At 34.9% G+C, this 21,102-nt stretch overlaps 1 protein-coding gene across 1 annotated transcript; it reads left to right on the top strand.

Moving 5' to 3' along the window:
• Positions 1-15,485: 15,485 nt before the first annotated feature.
• Positions 15,486-18,332, top strand: LOC129802363 (uncharacterized). Its single transcript, XM_055848114.1, has 2 exons — positions 15,486-15,854; positions 15,965-18,332. The coding sequence occupies exon 2, from the start codon at positions 16,008-16,010 to the stop codon at positions 17,679-17,681; it is 1,674 nt and encodes a 557-aa protein (XP_055704089.1). The 5' UTR covers positions 15,486-15,854; positions 15,965-16,007; the 3' UTR covers positions 17,682-18,332.
• The last annotated feature ends 2,770 nt before the right edge of the window (positions 18,333-21,102 follow it).

Below are 21,102 nucleotides of genomic sequence, written 5' to 3' on the forward strand. Positions count from 1 at the left end.
AGTGAAATTTTTCTTTGCATATATAATTTATCGAAAACATGTTCGAATATAATTGATAAATTTTGTTGTGAATGGGATACGGCCTTTATAGAAGGAGAAAAAAACTAGCGACTAAGATAATTGTCTTCCAAAGGTATTCCTTGATGTCGAAGAGACGACTTCCTGGATAGCGTTCGAATTTCTAATGCGTGCCTTGAACTTATAAGGAAGCTAAGGACGTCTGGGATCTCTTCGTAAACCTGGGAAAATCTGCGGTTGAGGCTAAAGTTGTCAACTCCGGGCTATCCAACTGCATCACACCACCAAGATCACATGAAAGGTTACTCCACACTGACTGAATGTCAGATGGCATTGTGATCGGGTGAAAGCTCGCTCGGAGGGAATATTCGAAATAGAATTTCGGTTGAACGTTTCTTTTGTGTCGGTTCCTCTCATGACTAATTGGTGATTTTAAAACACGACGAGACCTGGAGAAAATTTGAAGTTTTTGTGTAGATAAAAGAACCTTACATCTTGCCAATCATGATAAAGAAAATGTAGAAAATACTATGAAAGTGAAAACATTAAATTAATCTTGTCGATTTCTCAACCGAAATCCGAAGTCGATTATTCCCGCCGAGCAAGATTTCACCTGATCACAATGCCATCTGACATTAATTGAAATAAAATGTGGGAACAGTCATGGTCGTTTTAGTACTTGAGAACAGTAATGTGCTAAAAAACATGCTCATTTTTTCATTGGAATAGCACCATAAGGGAGTCTACAAAAAGTCAGCTTCTTGAAGCTGCCCCATGTGTCCCATGTGCCATGCAATAAATAATCAGTTTAATTAGGTACAATAATCTCATTAGCCAATTTTTGTAAGCCCCACGTTTTATTGTTTTAATCAAAAATTGTACCTAATTCAAGGAGTAAATTTGCTAAATTCAGAATGTTCGATTTTAAAAAATATAATTATGATGTAATTTCCTTCCTTCGTATATCTCAGAAATGACTCTTTCGAGACTAACTGCACATTTGGAGAGAAGAAATTTATTGAATAGCTTCCGCAGGGTAGGATCCTTAATCACTATCCGTCTAGCAGAAAGTAATATTAATACACAATATTTTCAGCAGCCAAGACAGTCGATCCATAAATTTGGGGATTCATTAAAATAAGTCAACATTAATGGGAGAAAATAAATAAACCCGGCATGGAAACGCTCTGGTGCCAAAAAGGACACCCAAGCTCAAGCCTCCTTCCAGAAGGCTACCAAATGCACATCATTTTCCTACACCACACAATCATTCTCTCAGCCTCATATAAATTTGATGTAAACTGCTGCTCAAACTTTGGAACTGTCTGCATACACTTGTCATTGTTCCCAGAGCAATGCATTCTCTCTCCTCATTCCACATTCAGAATTCCAGAACAAGAGGCCCAGGAGGAAGAGGAGGGCACCATTCCTTAATTACATGTTTGCCTTTTCCGCAGAATCAGACGACGCTGAATTTCCCCAAAGTACATTCTCTCACTCGTTGGCAACTCCGAGGATTTATGGTAGCACTTTTGGGGTTGAGGATGGGGTAGAGGGTGCAAGAAAAAAAAAGTTTCACTTCCTTCAACCAAGGAAGGCGAACCACATTGAGAAGATTAAGTTCCACACGCTCTTCATGTGTATGATGGAAATTTTCAAAACCCGTAACATTAAGTAGTCTTGAGAGGGAAAGCACCCCATGCGCCTTCCTAGAAAGTCCACTTCAGTGATTTAACGCCAACACCAAGAATCGCCATTCAATTAGGACACCACTGCTTAGTCCTAAATGGTGATGTTATGACACAGATTACGAGCTGTGAGAGGTTTTAGAGATTGCCATATAGACAGAAATGTCTTAACAGTATTAAGATAGTGACTTTGCCTTTGGCTTGACCTTTCATGAGAGAAAACTTCTCGTAGAGTCGGTAAATAGTTACCCTGAACTTGCACTGGGGTTTAAAAATATAATCTGGGAATTCTATGATAAGATTACGATGGATTGATAGAAATTCTTTCCTCTCTGCAATTCCAAGATCATTTCAAAGTGCAAGAATAAACTAAAGTGTAACTTATTTTACTGTCTGTAGGGAAAGATAGGGCAGTTACAGACATGCATTATTTCTAGAAAATATAAAACGTTCAGATAATAGGGGATAGTAGGGGGTACCTATGGGGCATCTTTGAAATATAGCTTTTGATCTTAATTTTAAACCAAAGTGAATCTTATCATAATGTAATTCATCTTCACATTTGGCTTATGGAGGTATGGTAATGTCCAGTTTCCAGTGCCATTTAAAAATATCAGGAATAGTCCCTAGTAATTAGGTTTAGGTTTTTCAACAATTTTAGTCGAATTTGATATTTATTTAAAAAAATCTCCCTTCATTTTTATGTTCCAAGTCTTTTGATAACAGCATTGATGCAATTGCATTTAATTTTAACATTATAGTAAGGTAGGGACTGGATCGTTTTCCGAAAGTGCTACTTAAACGCTTGTTTTTGGACTGATGAAATTCTTTTTTACTTCTTCTAAATCCATAGAATTATTCACTATTTCATTCAGAAACATAACATAAAAAAATTATCAAAAATATTAAAGAAAATTTATATAATAATGATAATACTGAAATAAGTCGATTACACTTATTTATTTAATGAATAAAAATATTATTTTGGAATTTTCTCAAACTTGAATAGTTATATTATGTTACTGTAGTGACAATATTACGGAAATAAAAATAAAAATATTATTTTAAGTGGATTAGTCATAAACGATCCAGATAGCGAAGCGCCCGGATTAACACACTTGACTATATCGTGCAAAATTTGAAGGTTCGCAGTGCAAACCTTCGTGACATTGCTTTATAGTTTAGTACTATTTTTATAAGAGATATTTTTTACAACTTTATTCAAAAAGGAATTTAATAAACTAGTTTTACTTTACTAAATAATAATAAAATTAACAATTAAATCTTGGGCTTCACGAAGTAAAGGCTGTAAAGGAGTTGCTGAAGATAGTTATGTAACTTAACGGAAATGAAAAATGATTATTGCACTGGTTAGAATATATTACCTGAGTTTTTTTTTTTTAGAAATCTCATCACGTTACTACAAATCTGAGAAAATATTATGTCCTCCGATCAGGCCTAAACTTTGTCAGACTGTATTTTACGGCTCCGTATCCGTCCATTTATCTGTCTATCTGGACTTTCGATCTTAATATCTTGAAAACTAAGAGCGATATCAAATTACGATTTTCGGTAAAGTTTATATAATCGAAAGAAATTTGTAACTCGGTACATTGACCCCACTCCCACCTTTCCATTAATAATAATAATAATGATGGCACAACATTTAATACAGGAATTTAGGCTTTTCCGCAAGAGGAGTTCGGGACAACCATTATTATTTCGTCTTATACAGAGACAGGGTTGTCAGTCCCATGCCCCGTGTAATCAGGTATAGTACAGCTTACTGAATGCAGTTCGAACTTCGAACACCTTTAACGCCTGAAAAATTCCTGGTGACCTAAAGGGCATTTGAACACGGAACACTTGCATCATGGAATAAGTACCCTCCACCGTTCCATTGTAATACTTTATAATATCTAACAAACAAAGAACTTAAACCATTTGGATACCTTCAACGCGAGCTGTATGGCGTCAAAACCTAAAATAGGCCGGTCAATATGTCCAGTTCTAATTAACATTTTGACTTTTTTTTTAATTGAGCGTTTTGATAAGCACTTCCATATGATAGTTCAAAAATTAAAACTTTTAGCTTCAATAGAACCGGAGATACAAGAGGTCAAAATTCACGAAATTCAAAACGCAGAATCTCCGGTTTTTTGACCGAATTTGATTAATAAAGCGCAACACAACGACTATTTAATACATTTAAACTCCATAGGGGTAGTAATAGGGCGCCGCAGTCGAAAACTCAATTCTCATGACACATAACCTCAATTGTCTCAACTTCCGGTATTTAGTCGAGAATATGTCCAATTTGGTCGTTTAAGTGTAAAAACTGATCACTATCACATGAGTTCAGACCACGTGCCTAAACCAGTGGCTCAAGAAAAAAGAATTACCTCGATTCCAGAGCAATCGATAAGACCAAGTACTTTGGCAAAATTATAGACGACCTCTCAACTATATTTGACCTTTATATCTTTCATCTGCAATTTCATCCAAACTCTAGGAGATATTCTGATTCAAATGAAAAATGTGCAATTGCTTCAGAAATTTGATTCCAAATTGCTGCTATTTCCCCGCTTCAGTTCCAAATTGCATTTGCATTCAATTCGAGTTTTTTCACTTTAAGAATCTCACCTACAATAACCTAATCTAGGTTTATGGTTAGTTTCTTTCTGCTCTTGACTCTTTTTTTCCAGAAACGTCATATAAAGAGCAATAATGAATAAATCTTAACCAGGTTAAAATTTTAATTTCTTTAAGTGTTTAATTTCTATTAAGAAAAAGTCTCTTTAAAAGAAATGAGAAAAATTGGAACTCATAATCACGTAATCATATTAAGTTATATCATGTAACATTTTAAAAGTCGGTTGTTAAACAAGAAATCTAACAGTCGTTATTCAAAAGAAATCGCATGACATTTCCTTTCTGAGGGAATGTAATGAGACGAAACAGTCAGGCTGGGTTTGCCTGAGGAAAAAGGAGTATAGAAAGCATCCAGATTCGGTTTTCTAGGCACCTAAATCGGATAATTGTTTATCCCAAGCCCCAGGACGTCAACATTCCTAATCCCTTACTAACATTAGGGGACTAAATTAAGATAATCAATTAAAATTTAGTAGGGTATTGGGGTATCTTTAACACCAAACCTACCAAGACCGCTCATATTGACCGGTTTATAAACTTTTTAAAATTAACACATATTTAGACGGTACAATTCGCTATCAAATTTTATGAATTTCCTAAAATATGCATGTAATATATTTTGCAGTATTTAGATTCTATTTTTTCTTCTTTTCAAGGAAAATTTGTTGAATATTATCATACCTACCACAGTCTGTCATTTGACTGAGCGCAATCAAGAACGGTCTATAGGTTTGATGTTAAAAAACGGCTTTATTCTATTTTAAAATGAAATTGAGCCTTATCATAATTTAATTTAGCTTCGCAATTGGTTTGCAGAGCTATATTATATCATGGTAAGATTCTATTCCATTTATAAATATGAGAAAAAAGCTGTATTTCAAAAGTGCTCCTCTTTCATTTGCAAAATAAGTCTTCAGGTCTTAAATCTTAAAATAAATTTTTAAAACTTTATTCGTATTCCTGTATAGGGTTATCTATTAATAGTCAAATTCTTTTTAATATTTTAACTAAGAACAGTTTAAATTTAAACATAAAAAGCTTTACAAGCTTAGGGGGAGGAAAAGAATAAAAAATACCTCTAGATAATACAAATTTATAAGGGGTTCACCAAAAAGATTAGAAATCGATATGTCTTACCGTTTGGCGTTTGACCTGTAACCCTGTAATAAAAGTAGGGGACGGATACATCTTATATAATTTTTTAAACCATATCTGGAACGCCAAAATAGACAACAATTTCTGAATTTCCTCTCTTCCAACAATATTTTTCCATGTCCGTGAACTCAAAACCGGTTTATTGTCGGTTTAAAACCGATAACTAATTTTCATTCCAAATTCAGTTGTATTATACATCTAAAGTATTTTGGAAAACGTTTAGTGTGATTTATGAATTTGTTAAAATCGGTCTTGAACCGGAAATGAATTGGTAGTGCATCAATTATAAACCGATAAGTAATTTTTGGTTTGAAAATCAATTCTGTTACTCCTATAACTATTCTGGGGGATATTTTGAGTGATATATAAGTCAGTATCGGTTTAAATCAGTTAAATTATAAATTTATTTAGGAAACAATAAATTGTAGCGTCTGTGAGAAATTTGTTACTTTATAAAGCTTATAAGAAATTCAGCGACAAAGGATAATGGGCAAAAGTGGTCCATGGTGCGACCACCAATGAGACCTATATCTTTGAATAGGCCATGGTATAGGTAACAACTTTTGTTCCGGGACCAAAGTTCTAAACCATGGGGGAAAAGTTCTAGAGCAAAAAATCTATTTTTTTAGAAGAAAAATAATCTTTTATTTAAAATGTTCGCATTTATATTGTCTTTTTTTAAGGGAAAGAATAAATTGTAACATATAATGTATTAAATTACTGCATATTCTCCAAATGGGCATAAAAGCGTATGTCTTTACAATGCATAATATGCGTATGAGGACATTAAAACATAAGAGCTCAAAGTCAAAACTTTGAATCTTATATCTCAGAGATTTATCAACCGAATTTGATCAATGGATACTCAATCGAAAGGTCTCGAAAAATCTTGCGAAATGACGAAAAAGATAAGTTCACAAGTAGACCGCAAAGGGGCTTCAGGTTATCAATGGTTTCATATAAGAAAATTGTTAAGTTTCAAGATTATTCAAAATATTTTATATTATATATTATGTATGTGTGATAATTTAAATGTGTTACACAGAGAGATATAGCCTCACTGTATTCATCGATTTCAGTAGAATCATTATATATTTTGACTTATTTTTCAAACTGTGGTTTATTTATGTATTTTCTTTTGAAATCGTAATCAGACTTTAAATGACTGAATAGCCTTCCATAAACCTTGTTCCCATGCCGAGTTTCAGCTTTCTACCTTTTCTTAGAGAGGAGTTATAATAGTGGAAAAAGTCCTCATTTTGTATGGGGACTGCTGGAAGGAGTGGCAGGAGGAAACGTATATGCACACGGTTAAAGAACCTTCCATTCCCCTTGATCCTATGCCAAGTTTCTGATTTCTACTTCTTTTCACAGGGGAGTTATAGTAGAAAAAGACATTATTTTGTATGGGGGCTACAAGAAGGAGTGGATGGGACAGGATACTGTATACATGGTTAAGGAACCTTTCGTAAACCTTGATCCCATAGCAAGTTTCAGATTTCTACTTCTTCTCAGAGGACAGTTATAATGAAAAAAAGTCCACATTTTGTATGGGGGCTACTGGAAGGAGGGATGGGAGAAAATGGTATTATCCATGGATAAATAGTTTAAGTCGTATATTAACTCCGTACCGAATTTCATCATAATCGATTCAGCCGGTCTTGAGTAATTCGATGTCAAAATAGTATTTTTTCGAAAGAATAAAAGCGTTTTTACAAGGACTCCCGGCGAATATCGGGTCTTGGTAGTTTTTCATCCTACACCATTACCTATAAAATGCGCCTAGTTCCATCTGTAGTCGCCACATAAACCAACTCCCATATATTTTTGCCCATTGTCCTTTATAAATCTCTTGACAAACCCGATAAGTTATTTTTTCTGTGTACAATAGATTTAATTTAGTAATGAATCGTTTGGAATTTAACGTTCTATCTCATTAATCTGAACGACCATTTGTCAAACCTCAGTCATCAAATTTCCTTCTCTACACGGCACGGTATCCAGCTACAGAATTAATGGAAATGAGTTGGTGTAAAATTTGAAGCGGAAGTACTCAAAATATAATTTTACCATCATGACTCAATAAATCAGAGAGCTTTTTTGAGTCTCCACGGAAGCTTTTTTGGTTGACATATGATCTTTCTTTTTGAGCAACATTGCACCAAAACACTTCTGGTGAAAACATTTGAATATCGTGGTGGTCAAATCGACCTATTCCTTCCGTACTGCTTTTTTGCACAGAACATTAATTTACTTTTTTCCCTCTTTCCACTTCACTATCAGCTCTAATTGCCATAATTTGCATATTAATGGTTGGGGATTGAGGATATGGTTTTCAGGGGAGGGTACCTGCTGTGAAATTTTTTCGGGTGCAAAATTGGACTGAACGGCTGAAAGTAAATATCAGAAAATTTTGCCCAAACCTTCAATTTCCAACCCTCAAAAAAAGTTGTTTGAGGGTGGGCTGCATAGTCATTCTGTTTGGAGTATTTTGCTTGATGATTTGTTGATCTTTTGCGCTGTTTCCCGACTATTGGCATGCAAATTACACATCAACACAGAGACCAAGTTCACGATGACGATGATTTACCACATCGCACATGAAATATTCAAATATTCCTCGTGGATTATCACGAGGGAAATAAACATGAAATTCATCATATCTGATGGGTAGATGTTCTATACCCAGCAAAAGTCCTCGGAAATATTCGCGATGAGTGTCTATAGGGGCTGAAAATGGTTAGGCATTGAGACACAGAGAATCACTAGATTATACTGAAACACCATTCATTCTGTCATCCAGTGGTTCTGCTAGGTTGCTTTTGGCAGGGAATAGCGACAGAAACTAATGAATTTTGTACACTACTTAACGGAGGGATTAGGCGGTAAATGGAAATCACCTCAAAAGGTAGATACGAAGTTTGAAGTATTTGCTATGTCTTCCATGAATTAGCACCCAGGAACATCCTTTGTTGGTAAGTTTTCCCGCAAAGAGTATTTCATGGAAATTAATAAAGCTAAGTTTGTCTCAAGCTTCCAGGACTTGAATCGCATGAAATTATTCTCTGCAAAGACTTGGCAAAGGATTGTGGCAAAATTCAAATTTTCACATAACTTTTGTAACTCTACAACAATATGAGAAAGCTCACGTCAAGCGTTATAATCCGACTTGCAAAAGAGCTTCCTGAATGTATTTTCAATCCCTAAGTTCAAAGCAGAAAGATCGTTAAAACGTAGGGAAAGATTCCAATTAAGATGACTGGGTACTATTGTATTTCCAAAGAAAAATAAATTGCAACAAAATGTTTCCCCTTTGTGGAATTTGTGATTTTAAAATATGCAACTTTTGCATTTTCTTTCTCAAATGTACAGGAAATATATTAAGTTTAGGTCAATACTGGTCATTTTAAGTTGCAGATGCGGAGCTCTATTTGAATTTGCAGACTCTATTTAAATATCTTCTTAATTTGAAATATTATATTTTAATCTATTAATAACGTAAATTTGATAAGAACTCACACCAAACCATATTTACGTTGACATAGTGCTTCATATCTTCTTAAAGTTTTCTTTTTCAAGATTAGTTCACTATTTTTAATTCAGATTCAAAATTTTCAAAATTCAAAGGACCAAAAATCCTTAATGGGTTGTAATCTGGAAGAGAAAAATATTGAATTGGTCAAAATTCCGAAAAGCCAAAACCCTAAACAACGAAAATATCGAATAAGTCGATGTCCTGAAGAACCAAAATTTCGATTAAGCCAAAATACTAAATGTGTTATTATCGCAAATAGCCAAAATCTCGAATGGATCGAAATCCGGGAGAGTGAAAGTGTCGAGTAGGTCGAAATTCCAAAAAACAAAAAATCCCAAATGAGTCAAAATCCAAAAAATCAAGATCTCAAATGTGTCGAATTCCTGAAGAGACAATGTTCTGAAAACTGAAAATCTCGATGAGCTGAAATCTCAAATGCCAAAATACCGCATGGATCTAAATCCCGATTAGCTAAAATCTCAGATATGCAAAAATCCCAAATGTGTCAAAATGCCGAAGAAGCAAAATCCTGCAAAGCCAGAATCTCTAATGGATTGGAATTCTTTAGACCTAAAGTCCCGAATTAGTCGAAATCCAAAAAAAACCAAAATCCGGAAGAGCCACAATCCCGAATATAATTAAATCCTAAATGCGTCGAAATTCAGAAGAGGCAAAATCCTGAAGACCGAAAATCCCGATCCGGTTGGAATCCCGAAGAGCCAAAATCCCGAATGGTGCAAAATCCTGAATAGTCAAAATCCCAAATGGGTTAAAACCCGGAAAAGCCATTATTCCAAATGGGTCGAAATCCTGAAGAGCCAAGGTCCCGAAAAAGTTGAAATCCGAAAGAGCCAAAATTCCGAATATGCAAAATTCCCAAATGTGTCGAAATTCTCAAAAGGCCTATCATGAAGAGCTAAAATCCTGAATAGGTTGGAATCTCTAGTGGCCTCTATGCACTATGAGAAATTTCTTTAAAAAATGCCTTTTTAAAAAAAATTTCCCCTATCCTTGTAAGCAGAAACGTCAGAATTTTTTAAAAAGGCAATTTGTGACGAAAATTGCTTCTAATGTATAGACACCATAAGACTCTAAAATGTCGATAAGCCAAAATCCCGAATGGTTTTAAATCCCGAATGCTTCAAAATCCCGAAGACTCAAGATTCCAAATGGGTCGAAAACCCGAAGAACCAAAGTCCCGAATAGGTTGAAATCCAGAAGAGCCAAAATCCGGAAGGAGTCGAAATCCCGAAGAGCCAAATGCCCTAGACACACTTACGACTAAAGCCGAGAGACGACTTAGTGGAAAATGATAGAAATGTAGTTTGAAGACTATTTCTAATAAAATTACGCTAAGACCTCTCTCGGCTAATCCTCAGGTCTGTCGAGGCCCAAAGTCCCGAATTGTTCGAAATCCGGAAGAGTCAAAGTTCTTAATGGTTTGACATCTTGAACAGTCAAATAACAAATGTGTCGAAAACCAGAAGAGCCAAAATCCCGAATGTGTCAAAATCCCAGAGAACTAAAGTGCCGAGTGGATCGAAATCTCGAAAAGTCAAGATCCCAAATGGGTCGAGAAGCCCAAATAGCCAAAGTCCAGAATTGCTCGAAGTCTCGAATAGTCAAAATCCCGAATGGGTCGAACCAAAAGCTCAAATGGGTCTTAATCCCAAATGTGCCGTAATCTCGAAAAACCAATATCCTGAGTCGTCCACATCCCCGAATGGATTTTGGTCCCAACGATTTTCATACTTCTATTAGTATTAAGCGTATAAGGTTTCAATATGGCTTTAAACTATAATTTCATTAAAAACCTCAAAATTGATTTGCATCAATAATTAGTTTTCTGAAGAGCAAGTAATAAATTAATTATAGAATAATACATCAGAATGCTGACATCTATATAGTTATTCTATGATTGATCTCGATTTTGTAATAAATATTCTTTATAGGAACATTTGGATGATGTATTCAAGAAGCAATCCTCTACAAGTCAATTCATCTCCCTGGGAGTCCTTCAAATCACCCTGTTGATCTGAGGAATTTCGTTGTGATGAATATTCCGCATGCTGCCTGTAAATCATGCCCCCCATCGCGGTCCTAGTGACAGAATTTATGGCTGTTGAATAGGGAATCAATTTGCTAGATGCCACCGATAGCGCTTGGTGAATGTTTAGGGCATTTATGATTCCCATATTTACGAGCAAGATGGGACAGGCTTTCCACAATGTCAGGATATTTTTGGTCCATAAAAATAATTTCACAAATTGCGCTTTCATGTTACGCGTGTCGACTTTTCCCTTTCACCCATTCGCACGTTCCTTTTCACTGTGAATGTCGTCACTTTTCATTTTCCCACCTGGTTCTCTTACCTCCTCTGAGTACCTGATCCCGCAGTACATGTCACTGTTTATCGGCATTCCCGACTACACTCCTTTAGGACGGGATGCAGAGACCGAGAGAGAGAGAGGCTGCAGAGAATGTGGTGTGGCCATCCATTTTAAAGGCCATAAAGCTCACATAAAATGAACCGCACATAGGACAGCAAGAGCACTTGGGTCTGCTCTTTTTCCCCAAAAACTGAAGAAGACAAAGTACCCCCTACATGGGACGGCAAAACTTTTTCCTCATACTCTTTATTTATTTTATCTCTCACTTTTGCTTCTCGTCCTGCAAAATATATTGTTAAGAGTGTCCTTTATTTGTCTTCTCAACCATGTTACCCCTCTGCCTCCTGGATCTATGGCAAAAGTCCTTTCTTTCACCTCTATCGCATATGCCACATGGGTATGCTTTTCCGCAACCTCCTTTACTATTTTATGATTTTCTTTTTTTTTTTTAGACTTAGCCAAAGAATAACTCTTTTGCATGTCCATGCAAGATGGATAATAAGGAGTTTTCCAATTAACTGAAGGGTTTTCCAAATGCATGTTGCATGATTTTAAATATTGAACAAAGTTCTAGACGATGAAACAAACCACAGCAAATTGCTCATATCCACCTTCTAATTTTGTTAACATGAAACTCAACGGAGGAGTTGAAATTTCTTTAACACGAATAATGTTCCTTCCGAATCAAATTTGTAGAATATTTTAGTTTTCCTTTCCTGTATTGCGGAATTCAATACAGAATAAACAATTTCAAAGTTTCATGCATTCAGATTCTTAGGAGTGTTTGTTGTGCTGTACATAGAAGTTTAAATTATACAGTAAATCTATATTTTAAAAATGTTGAAATTTAAAGAAAAAACAACAGGATATCGTTATGTGAAATATGCTTATAAATAATATATACCTGAGAGGTGATGTAAACCTGGATGTAAATGTTTAGCGAGATAATCCACGGATTTACGCAGATTTACGGAATAATTCATTTCAAACTTATTCTAACATTACAGCAAAATGAAAAGTACTTTGGTGAAAATGCAAGGTCAAAATCAAATTTGGTACCGGAAATATATAATTTTTAAACGCCCAAAAATACTGAAATATGTTTGGGAAAATTAAGAAGTCTGATTAATCTTAACATTTCCAGCTTAGTTTAAAGGGACTTTATGGTCATTTTCCAGTTTTCTACTGACCAATGAGATTTTACTGTTCGAACTGAAAGATAGGGCAGAATATTATAAACCACTCTTCATTATGTTACCGCGCTAGAGATAAAACCGAAAGAGATATCAACTTCCGGTCTCAGCTAACCCCATATTAAAAAAAACCATTCCATAGATACGTTTCTTCATCTTTTCGTCACTCCGCTATACCCCTATAAAACCATATTTCCCAATTAGGTTTCCTGAAAACATCTCCAAAGTTAAAGTTTAGCCGCTCTGGAGGGCCTATTTTAACTGTTTCAATTAAAATTTACTTACTTCTAAGAACGAAAAACAAGCGCTCAAACAATTCACAAATACGAACTACATAGGGTCGGAGGAACGTCTGTTCGACAGGGAATCCCTATTGACACTTTTGTCAAAATGTTGAAAATTATTAAATGTATCTAATAAAATATAAGTAATATAACGTTTTTTTCTGTCATATACCTTTTACTATAAACAGAGATGTTCAAATTTCGTATCCCAAATGGTACAGAGTTTGGTGCCAGTAGGTGCTGACACGAGTTCTTAAAGTGTCAATAGACGTTCCTTTCACCCTAACTATTTTTCTCAAGGGGTTATTCATATGCAAATAGAGTGGCTTGAGTTTCCGGGTTCCCTGTGGAAATACATAGGTTCCCTGTGAGTTCCCTGAAAAAATGTATGAGTTCCCCGGGTTCCCTGAAAAAATGTATGTGTTCCCCGAGTTCCCTAAAAATTGTATGGGTTCCCCGGGTTCTCTAAAAAAAAAATGCATGGGTTTTCCGGGTTCCCCGTGAGCTCCCTGAAAAAATGTATGGGTTCCTCGAGTTCCCCGAGTTCCCTGGTTAGATTGTCTCGAGTTCCCCGAAATGAGTTACCCCTTGTTTTTACTGATAATGTAGTCATTATGTGATTGTGAAAGAATTACACCAATTGTATTCATCTGATTTTCTTAACCATCTGAAATCGGTGTATTACAGAACATGTTTTAAGCTTAACTGATTTCAAAAATGACCAGCCACAAATTTAATGTAAAATGTAGGAAATTCCATTTAAGATTAAGTCAAATTACCATCTGCTGCCATAATCAGATTTAGCTAAATAAGCTAATTAAAAACCTTCTCCAAATGGAAATTTTTCGCTACTCCATATGGAAACGTCACTGTTTTCATGATAAATACAGTACTAAATTATTATATTTATATATTTTCTATACCACAGTTTTATTATTTAGTTAATATTGCTCCAAATAATGCGAAAATCCATTCATATTCACAAATTTTAATTTGGTTATTTCTTAGAAAATTTTAAAGTATATCTTTTTTTCGAATTCTTCATCGATCGACCATGTTTTCCAATGAAAAACACAATAAGGTGACTGTTGTTTATTCGTTTTGTTTAACATTTATGTCATATTTCTGGCTAATTTTTATTAAATTAAGTACTAATAATTGTTTTTAACCGTACGTGAAGGTTTCAAATGAAATAATTACCTATTTCGTGAACAAAAAGGGTTTTCTGAAGTGTCTGCAATTTCTTCAATAGGAAACCCCGGAAATATATTTTTTTGGAGAGATTTTCTTATTGCTTTAGTTGAGAAAGGAGAAAAGACCAGGAATAAGAACAAATCCTGCACTCAGGAGCAACTCAACTGTTTGTCTCCAATTACAATGTTTCACTTACACCGTTTGTCTCCATTTAGAGACTTTCCTTTGTCGCCATTTGGATTAATGTGTTGCCAATAGAAGCATTTTATGCTCGCGTATTTTTCTTGTATTTGAGAAGTTGTCAAATTATCTCTAAAAAAAAAATTCACTAAACAGTAACATTCTAGAAGACTCAGGGAGCAAATTTATGTAATTCTCTTCAGAAAAATATGAACTTAATGTGTTGAATCTTCTATCAAAGTTAAAGCGTCTGGAAATGGTTTTGAATTAGGATAATTACCCTAAAGCAAAAACATCTGATGAAGTCTCAATTTGCTGTAGGAATACGTGTTTTTCTTTTAATTTTTCGTTAAATATGTTGAATATCTCACTAAGTTTTGTGAGCTATTTTAAGAAATCCCTGGATGAACTAAAAACAATGTGATATCCCTAAAGCCGGTGATCAGTAGTTTTGACTGATACTTTTACAAAGATGCATAAGTTCGAATTTCCCAAGCTGCCAAGTGACACTAATGTTTGTGAATTTTCCACAAAAACACGCCTCTTTGAGTATTTTTACGTAAATATTAACTCTGATAAATCCTCTGTAACTTGTTATGGATGTTTTTCCGATAATATTCTTAAAATATTATAAATAAGGTAAAGTGCCCTCGAGTCGACCGGTTCCTCGACTTGACCGGTGGTCAATATTTGAATGTTTTAATGGTGCATTTCTATAAAATTGTCACTGAATCGTATTTATTTATGGAATAATTGACCTATTAATGTTAGATCATACGCCAAATCGTCGGTTGCCTCAGCAACTGTGCTAACTGCATTTTTGCGATTTTCAGCTTTTTGCATATTTTGATATTATTGAATTTTCTCTATTAAACTACGTTATATAAAAAGTTTGAAATTTTCTCTATATATAGATATTTTTCCGTGAAAATGTTCTAACTGTACGATAGTAACAAAATTTCATCAACAACTGCGCTATCTACCAAATTTCCTGCAGTTAGCACAAAAAGACACCGAAAAATGGCGCTATTTTTTTTCGTCAGCAACTGTACTATTTGCAGTTTGACATTTCTATTCTTCGCGAGTCTATCAAAACAAAACAGACGCTTTGCAATTGTGATAAAGTTTTTCCTCAATAATTAAGCAGGTGAAAGCAAATTTGTGATTTCAGAACTGTAAGTTTGTGATTTATTTGTTTTTAAATGAAAATACTTATGGTTTTAATTGTTAAATTAGGATTTTATAAGAAAGAGCAAAGAAAATGCCACACAGAAAAGAAAATCATCCAGCGTCAGCTCCACCTCAAAAGAATGCAGGTGCGGTACAAGCAGAGATTGACGAATTTGTACATAGTGAATCTGATCAAGATTCAACTCATACTCTCATCAATGTAATTGATGATTCAGAAGTGATGTTAATGAGTGAACCAGGTCCTTCTGCCCAGCCTGATGCCGAAGAAAATGAGCCAAATCTTTCGGATAATGTTATGATTACTTTGTCACAAGATTCCCTGATTGGTCCCGCTGGAGCCGAAATTTCCATTGGAGATGTTTTGCCAACTGAATGTGAGAATATAACTTTGACTTTTTACTAAACTTTCAATAAAATAAGCGTTTCTTCATTTCTAACCTAATTCTGTTCTGTTGTTTCTGATCTTGTGCTGTATTTTTTTTAGACAATTCTGAGACAACTTGCAAGAAGAAATCTGATCCAGATTCATGGGTCCAAAATCGCCGCAAAAGTGCAAGGACGCTGGAATGGAGTATATTAACAGAGCAGGAAAACTTGTGCCAGCGAAAAAAATGAGGGAGAGCTGTGGTACAACATGCCGAAGATCATGTAAAATGTTCAGTGAGGACGACAGAATTACAAATTTTCAGAGGTTTTGGAATCTCTCAGAGGCTGAAAAGAAAATCTTCATTTCAAAATCTGTAAAAAGATTCCAGGCCAAAAGAAAAATTGAGGGTCCCTCTCGACGCACGTTCACTTACCTATATTACCTGGACAGAAATAACATCACACAACAAGTGTGTAAGAAGTTTTTTCTAAACACCTTAAACATTAGCAGCACTAAGGTGTATTATTACTTCGAGAACACTCAAACTCCAGAGGGTGTCCCTGACAATGTCAAAAGAAGGAGGAATCGTGGCCCCAATTACTTAGAAACAGATCTGGCTTGTGTGCGTGAACACATTGCAAGTTTCCCCTGCATAGAATCACACTATTGCAGAGCGGATTCTTCGAAAAAATACTTGGAGTCACATCTCAATGTTTCTAAGATGTACCGACTCTTCAGGCAGAAGTATCCCGATTCCAAAATTACAGAGAAAGTTTATAGAAACGTGTTTCAATTTAATTTCAACCTTTCATTCCACAAGCCCAAGAAGGACATGTGTCCTACATGTAATTTGTCACAATTGGGAAGGATATCAGCTGAGGATTCGCAAAAGCATCTTAGCAATAATGCGCAAGCAAAGGAGGAGCGAAACCGTGACAGAAAAATTGATCCGCAGACTGCTGTTATCTCATTTGACCTGCAAAATACTATTCCACTACCTAAGAGTTTTGTCAGCACTTTTTACTACAAGAGGAAGTTTAACGTGTATAATTTAACTGGACGATGTAATCTCAATGGAGTAACTTACTGTTCCATTTGGAACGAGGCTGTGAGCGGAAGGACGGGTGATGATTTGGCAAGCGCCCTTTACAAAATTATCCAGGGCGTTCTTCAAGATCATCCAGATGTAAATAAAATTATATTATGGAGTGACTCATGCATTCCTCAAAATCGCAACAGAATAATGTCTACTACACTGCTACAAGTTCTACATGACAATCCAAAACTCCAAAGTATTGAACAAAAGTTCTCGGAACCAGGACACTCAAGAATCCAAGAAGTAGATGCAGTTCATAGTGTTCTTGAGCGTAGCCTTAAGCATCACGAAATTCCCAGCCCGACCAAACTTCTCCATCTTATGCGTACACTCAATTTCCCAAATGTGAAGCTTAAGATATTTGAGATGGAAGAAAATGATTTTCTTCAATTTTCATTGAAGGCAACTTTGTTCTCCTGGGACAAAGTACCATTCTCAAAAGTGCGCAGAATAAAGTATTCTTCAGATGCCCTATCAGCTTTTAAGTTGAACTTCATTGTGGATGCATCCAACAACTGGCATGAAGCCGTGATTCGTAAACGAAAGCGAAATTCATCAACACCTCCAGATGTGTTCACTCAACAGATTAAAAAAATGAAATTTTCATATGAGGTACCGAAAGAAAAAAAGAATGATATCTCAAGCATTCTACATTTTTTGTCAGAAGAAGATTCCAAATACTATGTACAAAAATTAAAAATTGATAAAACTCTAAAAATTGTAAATAATCAGGAATAAAATTGATATCATTGATATTATTTTAATACAATCATTTAGAAAATTTTTATTTTCATATTTTTTAATTCGGGCAATTTTATTAACTCCTCTAGGAATTGTAAATCATTGTAGAAGTACCTCTTCATATCACAGATCGTTCGTTTCCTATAAATTATTTATTTTCTGATTAATTTAACACACTTTCAGAAGGAATCGTTTGCAGAGATCCTATAAACAAAACAGCGGTGATAAAAACACACATAAAATATAAATTCTGGGGTATATTAAAATAAATAAAAAAAAAATTTCTGGTATCTTCGTAGTTAATAAAGCAAAAAAATAATAATTTTTTTTTATTATATTTTGAATATAATAAACAAATTGTGCTATCTGCAAAAATTCCATACATTGCAGATAGACTTTTTATCAACGATGTCAGTTAGAACAATTGCATATTGTGCATTCTTTCAGAAAATGTTTAAATTTTAGTATAACAAATCTACTTTTCTCTAATTTCTTTGTAGTAACTGTCAGATTATTTATTATTCTTTCAATATTTGTTATATAAAATAATTCATTCGGGGTTTGTTTTTCATTGAAACATTAATAAAAAGAAAAAATTGTCTCCTGAAAAGTTGTCAAAATGCAGTTAGCACAGTTGCTGAGGCAACCGACGAAATATTACTGCAAATATAAATAAATTTAATAAATTACTCTACCGGTCGAACTGAGGAACCGGTGGACTCGAGGGCACTTTACCTCAGTACACATCAAAATTATAGTTTTCTGCTCATTCTTAGGTGTGATTCTTAAGGGATCACAGTTATTTATTTTCACTTCTTAAACCTAGGTAAAATACATAGGCTCCCAATGTTTTTCAGAAAATGCGAAGTGATGGAATATCCATTGAAATATATGGCCATTTTATGAAGCTACAACTGTGCGAAACTACAAGGGTTTCCCCTATTATTATCTGTATCATAAAAATTTAGCTGTAAAATGAGTTTTTTAAAATAAAACAGTTCAGCTTTAGATTTTTTTTTGTGAGCATGTAAGACTTTTCCTGATGTCTAATCCTCCCTTTCTATTAATTCTATAAATTCCTTTTGACTACACTAATCACCCTCGCTTTGCTGGGCTGTTAATTTACCTCCTCAACCTCTGCCATCCTACAACCAAAAATGGGCCTTTACACGACAAGCACGTTCCAGAAGCCGAAAAAAGATGCTTGATCAGTGGAAATTCTATCACGGATGGTATATATGGCAAAAGGCCTGGAAAAATGCGAGAAAATGCCTGATGATGGAAGAAAAGGATGAGGAAACTTTCCGTCTTCCAATCAAACTTTGTCACCAATTTCATGAGTCAACGCCCAAATGTCACACAGTGTTACCATTGAAGCTTTTCACATGGTGATATACGTAGGAAAATCTCATCACACACCGGAGATGAATTTAATTTGGAAAATTTAATTATACCAAAAAATCCAGTTAAATCTCGTCGTGCTTTTTTCCCTCCTCATCGTCACACGAACAGAAGGAATTTTTTCCATTTAGCATGGAGACATATTTTTATCCCAGGAGATGAGCAAGTAATATATTGAGCTTTTTTGCAAAACTTTTCTATATAATTTACTCTAAGTCACGGCTATTGCTGTCATACTTGATTATTTGTAGCAAAATAAGTATTAAAAATAACCATTTTGTGATTTTTGGTTTACTTTTTCTGTACCGTAGATTCGGGCGACTGTACACATAGAAAAATGGAAAATTCTTAAACAGAAACACCCAGGAATTTAATTTCAAATCCTATCCAATAAATGCCAATGCCCTAATTCTAAATCCTTGAACATTTAGTTTTAGTTGCAATTTGGAACTCCGTAGACATTTTGCATTTTCCAGCTAATGCAGAACTTAAGTTCCCGATCTCTTAATTTGAAAGAGCTAGGGATTCTAGCCCATTTCTTTCGCTCAGAGCTTCTAAACTTAAACGCCTCGGGGATTCACGTCCAATTTAAGTTCCCAGGATTTTATATATTCTTAAATTTAGAGTCAAAATTTTTCTGTGTGTACTCAGAGAGTGACTTTACACTCCTGCTTCTCGTATTCTTTACTTTAATTCTAACCTTTAAGGATGATTTATAGACCATCCTTAAGTGATAGAATTAAAGCAAAGCTTATGAAAAGCAAGGGTGTAAGTCACCCACATCAGCGGTAACGTAGGATCATCTATAAGACCTGGTCCTGCTGATCCTTAGTTGCTAAAATTAAATAAAAGCTTATGAATAAATAGGGGCGAAAATCCCCTCCGAGGGGCAAAGTCACCTGCATCTACGGCAATTTAAAATTCATTTACTCTCGTTATTTATATCGTTCCTTTAAGAAATCTCAATTATCGTAAGAATATTAGGCTTCACAAGTGTTGGTTTGGCTGAAAGCATGACTAAAAAAAAAGCTAGAAAACCGCCCTAAATCGAGCTGAAACTTTCAGATTAGTTTTACACTAAATTAACCACAGAGAACTTTCACGTGCGGTGTCATTTTAAAATTCTTCACCCAGGTTCCCTTTGGCTGTTCTCCGTTTTGCCATTGTCCGCCAGAACGTCTCCAAATCTCACCAAAATATTCAAGGAGGAGGGGTTGAAATCGATTAAAAGTTTTTTTCTGGTCTACCCCATCCTCATGATCCCTCCTTAATAAAGCACCTAAAAATGTTCGCTAAAGCATTTCCAGACTTTTCCTGCTCTTATCTCATAATTACAGTCATCACGTTTATGGTATGACTATTTTCTGTGTCCCTCCTCTATCCATTCCTGCTTCCCATTTTCCTTTTTGCGCTCTTTCACCCAAAGAGACTCCCCTTTTTGGCTTTCCCATGAAGCCCATTTTCTTTAGAGTGAAACGACATTAGACAGCGAGACTTCTTCTCTCCTAAAAGAGGAAGTTCACAATCTACATTGGTTCCCAGGAACAAGGTTCAACATACCTTCCCCAACTACTTTCTTAAAGTTACCCAAAGAAATGCACTAATGGACTTTTCAAGTCACTGATGCACAATTTGTATATTGTATCTAATTGTAATTTGCAATGTGGAACTTTTTCAGCCTTTTCCATCATTCTTCTATGTGCCTCAATTATTCAAATTCATCTATTATTGCAAGCCTGATTCGTTTCAGTTAAGAAAAAGTGATTAAATTTCTTCATGTTAGTACAGGAAAAGTGGCTAAAATAGGAACAACTAAGATGAAAATGAGAAGAGTGTTGAACTCAAAACATTAATTTCACAGAGAAAAATTACCCTCTAAATTCAAGAAAAAAATACTCTAACTAAGGGTTCGATTTTGCTCCAAGCAATTTTTTTCTTAAATTTCGCTTAAATTAAGAAAAAAATTTCTATAAGAGCATTTTCTTAAATTTTAGAGTACGATGGTTTTGAAATTCAG

The sequence above is a fragment of the Phlebotomus papatasi genome, chromosome 2, assembly GCF_024763615.1.
Source record: "Phlebotomus papatasi isolate M1 chromosome 2, Ppap_2.1, whole genome shotgun sequence".
Taxonomy (NCBI): Eukaryota; Metazoa; Arthropoda; class Insecta; order Diptera; family Psychodidae; genus Phlebotomus; species Phlebotomus papatasi.

Coding starts and splice junctions, on each gene's coding strand:
- LOC129802363 (XM_055848114.1), top strand. CDS start 16,008: ATGGGTCCAAAATCGCCGCAAAAGTGCAAGGACGCTGGAATGGAGTAT.